The 17868-nt window shown below is 47.4% G+C and overlaps 1 protein-coding gene across 2 annotated transcripts in view; it reads right to left on the minus strand.

Annotated features, from left to right (window-relative positions):
- LOC115047139 (RNA binding protein fox-1 homolog 3-like) overlaps positions 1 to 17868 on the minus strand; it is a 176624-nt gene that overhangs the window by 14752 nt on the left and 144004 nt on the right. For both annotated transcript variants that reach the window (XM_029507881.1, XM_029507883.1), the window contains 3 exons: positions 13737 to 13988; positions 6714 to 6857; positions 2371 to 2424 (listed from right to left, as the gene is read on the minus strand). In XM_029507881.1, the coding sequence (XP_029363741.1) occupies positions 2371 to 2424; positions 6714 to 6857; positions 13737 to 13988 (450 nt within the window). The remainder of the gene's footprint in view (positions 1 to 2370; positions 2425 to 6713; positions 6858 to 13736; positions 13989 to 17868) is intronic.

Raw genomic sequence — 17868 nt, forward strand, 5'->3', positions numbered from 1 at the left:
ACGCTCAGACGGCCCTCGACTCCCTTTGAAGACGTGACCAACGGGGGGAGAGAATGAAGAGGGATTCTCCGAAGAGAGATGTGTGAACTTGATCTCTGACTATTTCTAATCTGCCGCTCTAATAACTGGGACATTTTAACAGAGGCAAAATTACACTGGGTCACTGATGAAAATAACAAAAAAACAAACAAAAAAGAAAGCCATCGCTTTCACCGCAAATACCATCGGAGACAGAGCGGACGACGATATTGATTTCAAACACAGACCAAAATACACCCAACCTCTCATTTCCATCGCCCTCCCCCCCACAACTCTCCGTCTCCCTCGCTCCCTTGGGGGGGTTTGTCACTTCCTTGAGTTATGTGGACTGGGACACTGGACCTGAGCTCTCCAGCAGAAGCATTAAGATATGCTAGCCAAACAAGTCCCATTCCTTTGGTTTCTATATATACTTGTGGCGGTGTGGGCAGGGGGACGAGGGAGGATGGCCGGCGCTGGCTGATAATTGCTGGAGGATGTAATACATGTGAGAGATGGCGGGCAGCGTGATCTCGTATGCATACGCAGGATCTCCGGGCTGCTATTCCTAGCATAAATAACACAGGACCTGTCCTTGGGGAAAGAGAGATAAAGAAATAAATTCAAAAAAAGGAATTGAGGGCAAAATTAATCCTTTGGACATTCACCCGACTGGTTACCCCGTCTATCTTTTTTTTTTTTTATCATGCACAAATAATTAGCTTACAAGAAGGGAGAGTGGAGCCACCATTTTTCAAAACAGACAAACATATTGAATGCAAATTGCCAAAGCTTCATAGGAAATAGATTGTTTATTAATGGCCTGGTAGGTTCATTATATAGCACACTGGGTGTGAGAGAGAGAGAGAGAGAGAGAGAGAGGGAGGGAGAGAGAGGCATCATGGGTAATGGCTTTGTAGGGCACAAACAATAAATGCTTGTTACGGCGGAGGAAGCAGCTTTATCCGGTGCTCAATCTTGTCTAGCAGAGGGGGCTGAGTGCGGCGGAGTCGCCTGGTTCCAGGGTTCCACTGCGTAAGAGCCCCGACTAGTCCAGACCCAGGACTGAATGGGAATCGATAATATTCAAGGCTGAACACCCGGCCGGGGAGTGGAAGCTGTGGAGCTCAGCGCGCTCTATGAAAGGAACAGCTGGATGAGGAGCACTCGGCTGTTCCACGACCGACCCCCCCGGTTTAGTTGGTCACATAAGCCCCAAAGCCCTCAGGTTCTCAGAGGTGAAACGAGCTTTTCTGTTCGCCTAAAAGAATCCTCCTGTTCATATTCTATATTTTATTAACGTCAACAAATGTGTGCTGTGTGTAAAGCCGGAGCTCCTCGGCGCCGGAGAGCTCCGCTGTTGTCCAAAAAGTATTAAAAAGACATCAGTGAGCCTCACTGTTGCACTGGGTGACATTTCCTTTCATTACCATGAACACACACAGACACACTGTCGTTTATTTTGACTCCCACAATCCCCCATACGGTCCATCCTGCTGCTGGAATTACACACCGGAGCACCTAATGTGTATTAATCCACCGCAGACAATAGTCCACAACAACGGCACCACTATTTAGACAGTGAGCAGCTATTTTGGGGAAACACTGAGCCTTTTTTCTTTTTTAAACCTCTGACCCAGTTTGTAAGATTTACATCTTCAATGGGAAACAATGGCTTCTGGAGGCTGAGAGCCACAGATGGAGAGGAGCTCTCAGCTCTCTTAAAAAAAAAAAAAAAAGGTAGGCACTGATGGTTGGGATTTGTTGGCAATAAGAAAATGATAGAATAATGCCAACCTCATCCTTTTCACTGGCTCCTTTAACACCATTAAGTAAATTAGCTTGGATGTGGGCCTTCAGTAAATGTGCAAAAACGTCCATTTAGCAAAGAGACGATGTTCCGTTTGTCCACAGCTTCAAATATAAGAAGAGTCTCGTTGGCATCCAAACGACACTATTATTGTTATCCTGAATGATATTTCAAATCCTAAAACCTGAAGGAATGATTTTAATCAACACCTGAGCTTCAAACAGGACCAGGTGCCTGAATAAGTGGTAACAATTCCATAAACTGCAGGACCTGCAGCCTGTTTGTGGATTAAGTGAATTGTGAAACAGCTCAATAATGAATTGATTGACAGGGCTAATGATTCACAACTCGGGTTAGAGCTGCAACAACAAAAACAAAAGGGAGGGAGGGAGCGCGAGAAAGAGAGGCACGGTGGATACGGCTCTCCAGGACCGGGCTTAGAGACCACTACTCTCAGCCAATGTACACACCACACTAATGCCATCATTAGGAAACAGAAGAAGTACATGGTAATGAAGCAGCTGGTGTTCTAGTTCACTTACCTTGGATCCTCGCTCATTAAAGATAATCTCCACATCTAAAATCTTTCCAAATTGCTGCAGAGAGAAAAGAGAAAGAGAAGAGCGGGGCAGAGATGGAGTTAGAAAGCCTCATTGGCTGTGGATTCATGAGAAGGACTGGAAAAAAAGAGAAACCATTAAGACAATATGGAAATGTTACTTTTGTGAGGAAATGGTTGTCAATTTGCATTTGTTAGCTCGGCAAACACGTTTTGAAGCTCGATGGCGTGCTATATGGTCGTTGCTTTAATGCACTGGTGTATTTCCATCAATACCACAGGAAACCAGATCACAGGAGCTATTAAAACTGCATTTCTGACGCCTGTCTGTTTGCTTGTTTTAACAGCAGCAGAGAAGGGGAGGAAGCTGATGTGGTCCGGAGTCGATGACCCGGGGAGAGTGTGTCTGACTGTACCTTTCTGTCCTTTTCTTCTCTCTCCATCTCTTCTATTGTTAATTCTCTCTTCCTCTTTGTTTGTGTGCTCTCACAGTCAACAGGACCTAAGGGCCAGTCCCCGGGGGTTAACATGCTCTAGCCTTTCGATTTAACGGGCCTGCCTTCGGATCATTAGAAAACAGAGGAATGAAAGTAAACTGTAAGTTCCTCTAATGAGTGAAGTGAGAGCGACTTTTAATTGCTGTCTACAATGGCCGTATTATTTCATTAAAAGTAATTACCCCGTCAAGCGGTCCGCGTCGCCTTCATTCCGGCACGACGGGGAAGAAATGGGCCTTCCATGTGGTCGACGCTCGATGGGAATGGATGGATCGCCACTAATAGGGGTTAGGAGGAGCTGGCTATTATCTGGCTCAGGCTGGAGGAGCTGAGGGTTTGCGGGTTAGTGGAAAACATATGCCCCCCCCCCCCACCTGAACGCCCAACACTGTGCCGCATCGCTCCAAGTTCAAAAAGAGTTCGTTTTTCAAAAAGCTACTCTGCCTCAGCAGGGGGCAGCTCCTCCCCTATACGTCTGTTCCATAGATTCCCATCCACACATCTGCCTCATATGGCTCTCAGCTCCACTGATTTCAATGGGAGGCATCGGCTCCATCACACACACACACAGAGGCATTTATATCCCAGCGTGGTGCCCCGTTCTCGCCCGAGATGACAATGCTTCCCCCATGCAATGTGCAGATGCTAATTGTTTTAACCGAGCGTAATGGGTTTGTGGCGTCGATTAATTAGTTTCAGAGGAAGTCGTCTTCGTGGATTTCCACATGGCGCTGGGGACTGCTCGCTGCTCACCAGTGATCTCATGCACTTCTATTCCCACCCACTCCCTCTCTCTCTCTCTCACACACACACACACACATATAGAAACAGCTGCATCAGCAGCACCGATAAACAATAGCTTCAATGGGAGGAGTCTCCAGAGGGAAGGCAAGGGAGAAACTGACATCATTAAAGAGGCTGCAGTCGGATCCATGCGTCCACAGACTGCAAAAAAAAAAAAAACTCCATATCAATATGACAATAAAAATCAAAACAGCTAAAGCCACACTGCTGGTTTTGCACGTTTTATCTCATTCATATTTTCGGATTAAAGCCGCTACATCTGAGATATGGCTGCAGAAACCAGCAGCCTGAAACTGCAGTGGATGCATACAGAGAGAAAGTACCATGACTTGCAGTTAAGAAGCTAAAACAAAAACAAAAAAAAAAAAAAAAAAGAAAAGAAAGGGGAGAGAAATGATGATGCCCAGTTTGTCCTGTTCTTTCAGCCCCCCCCCCCACTCCCGCTCCACCCACCCTCCCTGTGTGCTGAAGCAACAAACAAGATCAAGGCCACTGAGCCTCCACCTTTGATTAGGTCGAACGTCTTTAAGCTCTTCAGAAACTCGTGATTACGCTGCAGCAGCCTTCTGTAGTCAAACAGCAGCGTGCCACTGTGGAGCAGGTTCGGGCCCAGCAGTCATTGTGACGGCAGGGCGGGGGGGTGGGGTTCAGGTCCTGATTGCTCAGGCAAATGCTGAGTGAGCCTTTCCATGCACCAAGAGAGAGTGCACCAGCCGCACAAACGAGGACAACCTCAAGTAGCTCAGCATGGGCGCTGCACAAGACCTGCTAACACTTACAGGCTCGCACACACGCGCACACACACAGTAGTGCTCAGAGATCACAGTTTCTAATTACTGATTAAGGTCCGCTGTGGTCGTCCTAATGAGCCCTTCATTTGGCGCCTCGTTAAAGGCTCACAGGTTCCTCCACCCGCCTCTCTGCGGCATGCAGGGCGAGTCTCAGGCCCTCCCTTCTTATTTGGGAGGCGCCGGCTACGACGCCTTTTGCTGCGACTTAAAAACTGCATGGCGTCACCAGCTTGGGGGCAGATTGACTTCTCTTGTGTGCAAGCACCTCCACACTCCTCCTCCTCTGTCTTCCCGCCTTGCATGTCTGTGGGGTTTCACTCATGCGTAACAGTAATGGCGTATTGAGCCGGTGGCGCCCCAGAAGCCATTAGAGCTGGAGGGATGAAGCTTTCCACACGCTGATCACACAAAGGCCCTTTGTGGAGGCCATGTCAGAGGGTGGAGCACACCAGATATCTGCTTGCCAAACACTGCCCAAGACAATCAATCCCACAATCCTCTGCTCTGCCAACCACCAAGAAGGGAAGGAAGCAAGGAGAGGAGGGAGGGAGGGAGGGAGGGAGGCATGTAACAGGAAGGAGTGGGCAACACGTGGGTGAGGAGGTTGATTGAGGGGGACTGGGTGGGCTGTGATCAATTTTGTATCGTATATCTGCATGCGGCGGGCCAGGCACACAAAGCCTCCGAGCTAATTACTGAAGCGATTTGGATTCCGCACGACCTGCACCAGAGCTGGGAACAATAAAGCCAACAATCAGAGAGCAAAAAGAATGGTGGGGGGTGCAGCCATGTTGTCTGCGATTTATAAAGCCACAGCCAGGGCTGTAATTAATATCATCAGCTGGATGTTGTCTTCATAACGATGAGAATTAACGCCTCCGGGTTCTAATGGGCCAATTAGCACATAACATTTAAAGTACATTTTTGGCCATCGTCTCCATTCAGATCCATTATCGTTATTGAATTTGAGATGTTTGGTTCAATTCTTATTGAGGCTTTTGTGAGACACCGGGGTGAGCTGTTGAAATATTCATCGCCTCATTAATTGGGAGAGACGGAGAGAAAGAAAAGGAGAGTCTGTGTGGAGGACCTCTGCTCTGACGATATGTGATGCGACTGCCGGCCTGCTGATCAGGACCGATCAGCTGCTCGGTGTCGGGAAAGTTCTGAGGCTCGGTTCGAAGTCCAGTGACTCAGATCCTCTTTTTGCTTTTTCAGCTCTGTATCTGCAGCACATGAAGGATTTTATTCTCTGGACTTCTCAAAGAAACAAACTGCTGTTCAGCCGCTCAGAGACTGATCCAGGACCGGACAGGTGCTCTTAATTATTTATAGTTTTTCATAATTACATCATTATGAAAATTTTCATCATCATTATACAATTATTATACAATCAGTTATACCCTTAATTGGGCATCACATTAAGGGAAGGCTCTTCAACACCAACAACATAAAGAAAGGAGCGTTATAAGTCACCTGGTCCTACGTCAAGGGCCTGACGTGCAGCCAAATTTCAAAACTAAAATATAAAGTTAAATCAAGAAACAGTAAGAAGTCTCTGCACCGGCCTGAATAAAAACCGCCTTCACCCCCAACGCTCAACAAACCAGCTCCCATAATCCCGTGCTGTTTTATGAAGTCGCCCAATGACGCCTTTCGTCATCGTTTGGAGTGTGTGATGGTCCGAGGCAGCAGAAGAAACACACCGTGCATTAAAGAAGCTTTTCCAGGTTGAGAAATCTGTGTGTGAATCCAGCGTGAAGACAGAAGAAGTCCGAGACAATGAAGCTGCTTTATTTCCTTCCTCTTAAGTTAACTCCTAATCATGAAATGAGTAATTAATTATCTGGGGACTCAGATCTGAGCAGGAGACGATCATTACAGTGATGTGTTGTGTATCTGCTGTCTGGCCTGCAGCTCTGAAGGCTTCTGGCTGTTTTTCTCGACTTTCCCTGAAAAACTCAGGGCTCTTTTCTTTTTTTCCTGACGACGTAGTTTCATGGCCACGCTCATTAAATATACGGCCTGCGCTGTGTGCTTTTTTCATGAAGGTTAATAATAAACGCTCTTTGTCTCAGGGAAAGTTTGGGATCATTTCAGGTGGACTAACACTTTAAATATCCTTCAGATCATTTAAGGGGATGTTTACATTTTCATGTTTCCAACCTGTCTGGTCACCGTATGACTTTCTTTCAAAGGACAAACGTACCTGAGCTGCGATAAACGGTACTCACCCCAAACATTTGCCTTAGGTCGGGGTCCCGGAAGCGGAAGGGAATGTTGGAGACATGTAACCTTTTGGGCTGCTGCTTCTCTGAAGAGTCTGAGTGCTGGAGCTGGAGCTGCTGAGAGCCCTCTGTTTGCGTCACATCATCTGTCTGCCGGAGGGAAACAAAACACAGAAAAAAGACACAAGCTGCTCATTAGCTGCTACAGTATACTGTACCTCCCGGTCCTGACGGGTGGGGGAGTGGGGGGGGGGGTTAGGAGGCCTGACTGACTAACTTACTCAGCGCCTGCCATTTTTCAATCAGGCGAGAAAGGCAAAGCGATAAACAGCCGATGACTTATAGTGTCAAACCTGAGGTTGTGCATTACAAATCCACTTATTAATCTCTTGCACTTAGCTCTCGAGCAACAGGGAAGATTGAAGGCGCTGACAAAAAGGCGTGGATATAGATCCCACGGAGCCCTGACACGTCTAGACTAAAGACACATTATTGGTGACGTTTGCACACAGGCATCAGAGTGCGAGGCCAAGAGCCCTCAGCGCTGTTGTTTCCATCATTATGAGAATGCTATGCTGACATTTCTATATAAATGACGCGTCTCATGTCCATGACAAATTCACTTGTTTCTCTGCGTGACACCCGTGATGGATTTCACCGAGGGTGCTGGTGGCTTGTCTGTTTAGATGGACCTTGTTTTTGGAGCAGTTTTCTTTTTTCTGATGTATTTTCTGTAGAAAAAACCTCATTGGTCAACAGCGTAGTTTATCTTTTCTTCTGCGCTCTGCAGTGGGACAAGTCTATCCGCTCCACTCATCACATCTGGGCAAAAAACATATGGCGTTTGACAGCATTTCTCTCTTTTAAGACACAAAAACTATTTGGTGAAACATTTTCGAAGGCTCATCTGCCTCCTGTCAGAGAGTTAAATCACATAATCAACATCAGTCTCGTGTATAAACATTAAAAGGTCCATATTTTACACTTAAGTCTTTTATTTTGAAGTTTGATTTTCATCAAACAGTTCTGCATCTTACTAATTAATACACAACTACACATCTAGAAATGAAAGTTTGTGTTTGTGTTGGACAACAACAGGATGCAGTGACTTCTTGGCATAAGGGTGCCAGGTTTGGTACGTTTACATCTGGCAACCCCCGAACTGTAAATAAAGCCAATGTTAACAGAGAGCAGGTGAATCTGAATGTCAGAAACATTCAGTCCTGACGGAGACAGGAAGTGAACCGCAGACACTCAAACTCATTTCCTTCCTGTGGGGGGGGGGGGAGGCTTCAACAAACAAAAATGAGCTCTGATGTCAGGATTGCGGCGGCTAAATAAAGACGCACAGATGAGAAACACGAAACGTATCGGCCACAGAAGCTGTTTGAACGTGATATGTAAACTGCGACGTCTCCCGGGAAGTCGTGGCAAACACACTGTATACACACACACACACACACACACACACACACACTGATAACCCTCACACTGCTCTGAGGCTGTTGGATGGCTGCAGGCCTCTCTTAGTGATACATTTCCCACCATTTAGGAAATGGGGTAGGGATTTATTCATTATAATTCATCATCACAGTATTATCATTATCATCATGATCGTAATGATGATCGCCTTTATTATTCTCATTATCATAATCACAATCTCCACTGTAATGGCTGTCATTTATTTGGTTTTTATGGCCCATTCCGAGACGGTGACATACATTGTTAACAGTGACAGTTGTTTGATTCAAGGTCCCACTTTGTCTCCCCTGCAGCCATCCAGGTAGGGCAGGGTGGCAGCAGCGGCGACGGTGGCTTCCGAAGTCCCGCCCCGGGGCCTGACGGCGTCCGGACCAGAGGTTAACAAGTGGCGAAGGACACGGGAGGCGGGAAATGCAGCCGGCCGACCGACTGGCCGGCAAGCAAAGAGTGGATTTGTGACAGAGAGAGGCGGGCGGAGGGGTCTTAACTCTGCCGTGTCCTCGCGTGCTGGAGGTTAATAGCCTGAGTCGCCATGTTGGGCCCTGGGGGTGACACATTGCAGACAGATGCTGGGACCGTGGAGGGTGACAAGGTACCAGAGCCCTGCGGGTCAATCTTTTTCATCGGTCACACATGACACTATCGACCTTTAGCGTATGTTGCCAGACTACTGAGCGCCGCTGTCCTCCAGCTCTGTCCGTCTGGCTTTTTATCACAGCAGGCGCAGTCGCGTGTTTGCAAACATCCAGATTAACTTTCACTCCGCGCTCAGACAGCCCGGCAGCGCGCTGACACGGAGGGCAAATACACATACAGAGAACACAAATGCTGAATTGCTGATTCCCAAACACCTCAGACTGCATCCTACTAACTCAATAACTGTGAGTGTCACTGAGATACGGGAAGCCTGCCTGTGAGCGCCGCTCCCGAGGCTCCAAACTGACTGCCTGCTTGTGAAATGGTGGAAAATAATTACCTCCATATTACCATAGGAGGCCACCTTCAGTGGCACTTTACTGTCCCGACAGCTGCTGTCACGGGGAAGAGGAAGAGGAGGAGGTGGCGGGATGCAAAACTCATCGTCACCGCCAAAGCCAGCAAACCGGAGAGTGAGCTGTCAACTCCAGCAACTCTCCGGCTTCCTGCTCAGTCATTTCTCTAAAAGACTCCCTTGCTGTTATTTGCAAATCGCCTGCAAAGTGCTCTGCTCAGCACTTTCCCCCTCCTCACAGAGTGGCATTACAAGAGCATAATTGAAACTATCTGATTGGAATGCTGCCAAGCAGGTAGATTACATCCGATTAAATGGGGGGGGGGGGGGGGGGGGGGGGGGTGAGGGTTGAGAAAGAGGGAGAAGGCGGGGGGGGGGGGGGGGTACCGAATCTTTGCTCACAAGAATTATAATGCCTGAGCTTTAATTCATTATTTCCTTCTCTAAGTCCTCTGCTGTTTGTTTTCTTTTTCTAAAGAAGCTGCAAATACCAGCCCCTCCATCACCTGAGACAGCCTTGGGGGGGGGGGGGGGGTAAATCAGAAATGATTTAAAGAGGAGTTATTTCAGGCGCATAAGAGGCTGTAAAAGTGCTGTTCCATTTCCCCGCAGCGTCCGCTTGGTTGGCGTTAGGCGGACACAAAGCTGCAGAAGATGAACAAAATCTGGTTCGATGATTAAAGAGGTCAAAGGTCGGAGCACCGTCAGGCTGAAACTTCACGCTCACTGTTGGCTCAGTCCTGCTGTGTCTGCTCTGCACTCTGGCTGAGGATCAGGGCTTCTGTGGTGAAACCTGCAGTTTCTTTACGGGATGAATCTGTTGATTTTATACGGTTTGGATGGATTCCATCTAAATACCAAACTAACAACGACACGCTGACTGTCCGACTAACAAGGACTGATGTATCTGTGCCGTTCTGTGAATGTTCCTTCATTACCATGAAAACCCACTCACACACCAACACACACTTCATCCTGCTGCCCCAAATAATCACTAGAGCACCAAACGTGGATTAATCTGCACATAAAAACAGTCCATGCCTCCCCTTTCGATAAAAACTACATTTATTTATCGTTTTTATTTACCAAAAGTCTTTTTCTTTGTTCAGCCTGTATATTTGTATTTGTCACTGCTGTAATAAGTGTTCTAATTCATGGCTTCTCAGTTTATTTTATCATTTTAAAGGTCCTATAATGTGTAACATCCACATCATGTTTTTTTGGATGATGATTATAAAGCAGGTCCAGATTTATTGACTCATTAGGACCTCCGTTACTTTGTGATGTCACAACACAGCGTTTCTTAAAACCACAAATATATCTTAAAATAGATATCAGCACCTCAGATAAAACCGGAGTTACACTATGGACCTTTAATTTGAAAAATGGGTATCTAGCTAACAATGCCAACTGCACCCTTTAAATTATCAGGGATTATGTCAGGGCACACTCTACAGCATCTTTGAAATGGGATTTTTGTGGGGGGGCTTAGCTGCTCCTCCCACATTGCAGATAGCATGGACGGACCCTTTTAATGGCGTCCTGCTTGCTGCCATCAGCGCCGCCTCTGAAAGCGACACCCTCAATCCCTTAAACGCAGCTCGTGAGAGATGAGAGCGTGTGTGCTCGGATGTTTCGCTCATGTTTTCAACATGCCCTTGTGTATTCACACACACGTGCGGTCGTGTGTGTGTGTGTCTATGTTATCACAGTACCCCAGAATACCCTTTGGAAAGTCTTCATGCCGCTGACACGGGCTGTGAAAAATCTGGAATTGAGTGCTGCCCTAACGCCACTGCCTTAATTTGTTATCTGAAAAGAGAATGATTACTCATGAAATTCAACCAAACCTCAGACTATTTGAACTGAGCCAGATAACGAGCTGAGTTTTTTTTCAGCAGAGCTTCCTGGCAGCCCTCTGCTACCCTCATCTCTGAGGATTTGGAGAAAAGTTGGGGGCTGCCTCTCTTCCTCAAGTCGCCTGCTTTCAAGTCAGCTTGTTTGAACATGGCACAGAGCGAGGTCCCAGAGGTCTGGCTGTGGACAACGCCACCTTCCCAGTATAGTCGATGTAGAGGGTGAGGGTGGTGGGGGGGACTGGTAGACACAGGCAGAAACAGAGAGGAGAAACGAACAGCGCCTCATTAAAACATACACACCCTCCAGTCTCTGCAGGGAATTCACACAGAATCCATACGTTTCACTGAATTTCACTCTCTCTTGACTCTTTTTAAGTCTTTAAGTCGAGAAGATGTGCAGAGTAAAGCGTCGTCGTGGGGTGGAGGAGCTGAGTGCAGCCGAGGGAGGGTGGGGGGAGTAGCTGATCTGCTCCCTCAATCTGTGTTTCTGCAGGGTGCCCTAATCAAAGGCACCCGGGCCCGTCTGTGGCACCCAGAGCAAACAGGCTGGGTCTGTCATTAAAGCTGGGGGACGCAGCGGTGGGCGACACGACACCAGCGGCCCCCAAGGATTACACTCTCTGTTTACACCCCACTAATCTGCTCTCTCTGTCCTCCCTGAAAAAAAGGAATGGAAAATAATAAATAAATAAAAAATTGGGCTGGAAGTGAGAGAGCGAGAGAGAGAGAGAGTTTGGATGCAGAGGATGAAGATGGAGGAAAAGCAAGAGAGGAGGAGCAAAAAGGAAGGCACGGCGAGCTCTCATCTCTCGGCGGCCACCATCTCTGGGCCTTTCTTCACAGCGGGTGAACAGATGAAATGAAATCAAATGCGAAATGGAGGGGGAGCGGAGACGGTGAGAGATGGAGAGTGTATGAGTGGGAAGTAGAAGAAGGAGGAGGAGGAGGAGGAGGAGGCTGAACCTCTTGCCAAGTCTCTCCTCACTTTAAACTTGCCTGTGTGTCAGCCATTACTGTAAGTGCGCCTCATAACAGCAGAGCAGTTGGAGAGCGTCACACAAATCTTCAAATCAAACATTGCTACATTACAGGCCGATGATGATGATACGCCGCGCGGCTCTATTGCTGCGCTTGTGCCGTATAAGCACTTTCCTGCCGCCGAATGTTCAGAGCCGTACGGTAATTGTGAGTCTGGGAAAATGGAGTTATTAACGGCGTTCTTTATGAGTGACCCAGATCTCTCTCAGGAGGGCCGCGGCCTCGCCGTGACCTCTCTCAGCAGGTGTTTTCATGCCAACGGAGAAAAGAAGGTCTCGAGGTCTCAGGTTTTTTTTTTCTTTTCCATCTCTGCCAGCATTATCCATCTTTCTAGACGTGTCTCTCAACTTTGGAGCTAAGTCTCCCTTTTATCTACATCTGCCTCGTGTGAAGGTAAATCCCAGGTCAAGGAATCTCATATAAGAGAATCTGCACATAGGAATGAAACGAACGTGCAATTCAAAATTTCACCCACTTCCGGACTAAAAGAGCAGCATTCCAGCGTTTGTTTTCCCCTCTGCAGGTCTTTTCAGGTGCACTCTGATGGCGAAATGGAGTGAAATCAGGTCCAGGTGCATTAATCATACGTTTACAGAAAAGCGCCAAACATTCAGACACACCTACAGATTTGGTTCTGGCAGCTTGTAAAGTGCATCTCTTTTACTGCTTTAACCGTGACAGCATATCACATCTCCTCCTCGCAAATAAATAAAAACTGCTCGGGTTCACGTGTTTCTCGAGCCGAGTCTTGAATGGCTCTTCAGAAACACATTTTCATTTTATCAACAAATTCACCTCCAACGTCAAGGACCGAGCTCACTAATGTGCAGCGTTGTGACTCCCGCTCTGTTTGGCTCTCGCTCTCAACCCTCGCTTTTTTTTTTTTTTAATCCACCAAGAAAGGTCATTTTTGTATTTACAATGCAGAAAACGTTGAAATAAAAAAAGGACAAACGACTTGGCGGGTGACGAGGTCGATGTGTGGCCAGGGTTCGGGACCTTGACGTCCACGCAAGTTTTCAAACAATTAAAAGTCTAAATATATATTACGGTGACACGCACTAATCTGTCAGGCTTCGCTTGCAGTAATTCATTGTTTAAAATCTAAATTCCAGTCACGGAGCGAGATAGAAAGTTAGCTGACTTGCTAAAGTTGAAGTTGGCAAAAGCTTTGCTCAATGACACAGAGGGGGGGGGGGGGGGCAACAAGCAGCAACAAACACTTTTACAATACAGTTAGACTTTTCTATCAACACATCAACATCACAATTTGGCAGGTTAATGCTAAAAATCAATGAAATAGCACCTTTAAAAAAGTTTTGAGTATTAAAGGTCCCACTATTATATTCACTTCTTCAGGGTTTTATTTTGAAGGGCTGATTTCAAATAGAGGATACGTTTGTGGTTTAAAGAACCAAAAACTGTGCCTCTCTTCTGACTGACTGACTGTTTGCTGAGTGATCCAATGAAAAATATTTCGAGAAGATGATGACGTTCCTGAAAGCGGCTCTCGTTGCTCAGTGTGGGACCTTTAACATCACACTTTATCTCATCTGACACAATATTATGCAAAGAAACAGAAGAAAATATAGTATGAACGTATTTTACTTGCTGACAGTCTGCTGAGAACAGTGTTTGCAGATGATGGAGGGCACTGACCGGTGCGGTCGTGGTGGCGGTGATGGCGGGCGTGCTGTTGTCAGTGCCAGCCGGCTCGCTGTGCGTCTGTGTGGGCGTGTAGAGGGTCATGGCGTGCTCGGGAACCCGGCTCTGCCCGGTGTAGTCCTGCGTCGGGAGCGGGTGCGGCGCAGCGAACTCTGCGGGGATGCCATTCTGTGGGGGGGGTGGGTACTGGGCCGGGGTGTACGGCTGGGCCATCGCTTCTTGGGGGTTAGTGGCCTCTTGGTTACCCTGCGGGGGGAAAACACAACAACAGGCCCGGCTGTTAGAGCTGAAGTCAAAGCACATTACTGGAGTTGTAGAACAGGCGTCGGACGGCGACTGGGGAGACTCGTCCTGCAGACCAACTAAATCGGGGAAACAGCGATCATATCAGGTCTCAGCTCAGATTAGGAAATTCCTTGATCATGGCTAATGAACACAGTTTAGGTTGTAGAGCGTGGCTCGCCGTTGGAGGGGCAAGAGTCAGGGGGATTCTCAGTTGCACTTGTGGCAAAGCACAAGAGGAAAGATCAATTAATTGATAACATTTTGATTAGGGCTTTTGATTTCAATGACAGGTCTGTTAACGCAGCAGCTGCTGTTCAATCATCTTTTTTAGGAATACTTTTTGGTGCTTCACATCTCCATCAGGAGCCACAATAAGTGCTCTGGCTTGTTTAAACGTGCTTCCTGAAACACACAGTGTATCATCCAACCACACGTTTTTGAGGCTCTGCCTAAATGATAGATCGCCCTTTTCAATGAAGCGGTTTCAGAGACCCTTTGTCTCGTGTGGATGCTCGAGATGATGAGCTGCAGAAATAATGGACTTTTCTGGCTGGTGCACATTGTTAAACTCGGTAATGGCTGGACTACAGAAGTGCGTGTCTTATTGTTGGGAAGCACCAGGCTCCGCAAATCCAGACTAATGAGCAGAGCAGTAAGATCAGTGCTGCTGTGGCGGATATCCATCCCTACATTAAAAACATGGAGGGGAAAAAGGTGAGACAATAACACCCAAATCCAATAACACCCCCTGCAAATACCCTCAATCAAATTTAAAGATACAGATCATGCGAGCCGACCGCATAACTCTTCTGATAAAAGAAGAAGGAGGAGAAAAAAAAGCACCGGATGGCAGCCAGAAGTAAAGGTTTATTATTGGAGAAAAACAATAACAGTAAACAGATAGAGAAGTTTCTGTCTCTTCTTTTACAAGCTGGCTGGGGATGGTGAGATGGGAGATAAATGTATTTTATTCCTCTTTTTTTTTTTTTTTTGCTGCTGTGGTGTTTGGCCTCCTTCTGCAGACTTCCACAGAACGCTCTATCTGGGCAGGAGGAGTGTGGTTTTAATGAGAGAGCTGAGCAACGCGGTGCTGTAAATGTAGTGGAAATAATTCTGCTCTTGACGTGTTGGCAAACAAACCTCAGCATAAACTGTGCTCTGCCAATTAAGGAAATGCTCCATTATCTAAATGGAAAAAAAAAAAAAGCGCCAAGCCTTGAGATGGGTAGGTGGGGGGGGGGGGGGGGGGGGGCTGACCGGACCCGAAGGCTGCTCCGGCTTCAGGAAGCAGACCCTCACTCCTGCCTGACCTAATCCACCCCCCCTTCTCTTTTTCATTATAACACATCTCCAGCTTCTCTGTCTCTCCCTCAGTCCCTCCTCCCCCCTTTCTCCCTTTCATGCTGATCTCCCCTCCCCCCTCTCTCTCTCTCTTTTTATGCAGAAACTTTTTTAATCTCTACCCCTGTGCTCTACTTTTCCTCTCCCTCCAGTCATAGCATTATATAACGGGGCATTCTAATTCAAGGAAGCTCTTGATGTTGGCAATTTTCAACTTCTAAGCACCCATTTTAGAGGAGAATGGGGCTGGTTACCTAAAAAAAGATGCACTTCCCGGTATGACAGCTGAAAATACCACCAGATTCTGTGTCCTCCTTTGAACCGGCCGGGCAGGTAAACCCGACGGAAACCAGAACTCAGCAGCCCGGAAACGAGAAGGCGCTGCGTTCGAATCTACATCAAATGCCGGTCCTGTCGTGGAGGAGATCAAAGCTCCCGTTTGGATCTTTCAGTTAGTCACAGTCGAGACTGAACGCCCGTGGTCCTCTCAGTGTTTTTAAGGATTTGCTCAGGAGTGCGATTATATAATAATGAGGTTATGATCGGGAAAACTGCGTCATGTAAGTGTCAGAATCTGTATTCCAGTTCTGAGGAGCCAGGATACTGACAGTTAGATCCAAAGCTCCTCATCAGCTGCTCAGAGAGACAGGAGCGTCTATAACGCACCGTTTTCTCTCATCACATATAGACAGGATGTCAGATCACGATGGCGTTAAATAACAAACCTCAGACATGATGTCTGAATTATGAACCGAATAGTTGGGATCGTTTGTGTTTCTGCTCCTTGTTTGCTCTTTTCTTCGGCTGTTTATTTGGGGAAACCAACATTTTATTGACTTTGCTCACTAGCAGCACTGTTCGCTCATCTGTTTCATCTTCATGCCTTTAGTTCTGCATTAGTCACGACATGTTCTACTAAACTTGCTAAGTCGTCATCTGCCTCGGAGTATCCGCGTGCGCTCTGGTCAGAATCCACCTCGTTACACTCGCAGGACACACGGACGCACAAACGGGATAACAGCCCTGGAGCTCGGCGTCAGAGGAAGAAAAGTACTGAAGAGTTGTAGCGCCATGCTGCTGTGTTTCAAAGGGCAGCGAGGCAAATGCAAGGAGGCGGAGAGTACAGGCCTCATTAGTGAATCACAAAGTATCACTGGCTCTCGTATGATCTTCGCCTTCCTCTGATGTATGTGACAAACGAGTTATTCAACTGGAAATGAACTTGGAGAAGAAAAAAGGCCCATGCAAATCAGCGGCGCCGTGCACATCCCAGTGCAACCGTGCACCCTTTTTTTATTCTCCCCCCCCCCTCGCCGTGGTCAGGATAATCCGTGGCGCCTGATGAAAAAAGCCGACCCAGTCAGGTGCACAGCACATCTCATTCCACCGAGAGAGATTGCTGTTCATTACGGCGGCAGTTTATATCGGGATCCTGGTGAGCGTGTCTCTACCTGCAGGCCTGTTTATGGGGAAAGAACAGGTCCCTCTGCAGCACTTTAATACCCCCCATCCACCGTCCACCCTCCTCCCATGTGGCCTGCCGCCACAAGCCACCTAAACCTCATCTCCACTGACATGACGACGAAGAATAAAGGCAACCAGTGAGAGCAGCTTTTATCGATCTCTCATCCTTTCCATTCCTCTTTCCCTCCTTCGCTCTGCCTCTCCTTTCACCTCTTCTGCTCCTATTACTGAAGAGCACAATAAAAAACGCTATCTCTAATCTTAAGCACTCTGCCTGCGTAAAATTGGATTGGAAACCCTTACTTAAGGAGATCACTTTTTGCGGCAGAGTTTTTGTTTTTACAGTCAGCGTCAGGAGCCGGAGAGGTTGGGGAGGCCGTGTGAGAGTCTGAGAGAAACTCCCAGAGAGAGAGACAGACAGACCTCCGCTGGTGCTAACCCCGATGTGGATGGTCGTGACCATATTCCATCTCAGCAGGTACAAAGACTTGGCCGCTCGCCAGCGATCTGTGATCCTCTTTAGCAGCGTTGGTACTCCAAATACGGGAGCCGTTAGGAGGAACTCATATCGGCAGAGTGCTGCGCTGACTCCTGTGTGAGATGGAGGGTCAAAGAGCGGCGCAAAAGCAAAATACGGCATGCAACTAATTGCGCTGCATCGAATCCGGAGGGAAATCACTCAAATGGGAGCGGGCTGATCAATCTCGGCCATAGGAGCCGTGATGGAGTGGGCAGCTTTATGGCTGCGGCGCCGTCACATGCTGCTCCGATCATTTTTCAGCCAAGGCCTTACTACTTTACATGGCTCCCACTGTATGACACTAATAGTCTGAAGCATGAAACGCTCCCCCTGATTCTATACACTAAGCAATTCAAACTGATTTATGAACGGCTCTGCCGAGTTTTTTTTTTTTTTAAGCATAATCCAAACAGCATAAATAGTTTAATGTGGGCTTCACATAAAGCACCGCTGTCTCATCCCTTTCTTGGAAAATGCACACAAGCGACTTGATTTGTCGGATTACAGATGACATAA

This window comes from Echeneis naucrates, chromosome 8, assembly GCF_900963305.1.
Source record: "Echeneis naucrates chromosome 8, fEcheNa1.1, whole genome shotgun sequence".
Classification (NCBI taxonomy): domain Eukaryota; kingdom Metazoa; phylum Chordata; class Actinopteri; order Carangiformes; family Echeneidae; genus Echeneis; species Echeneis naucrates.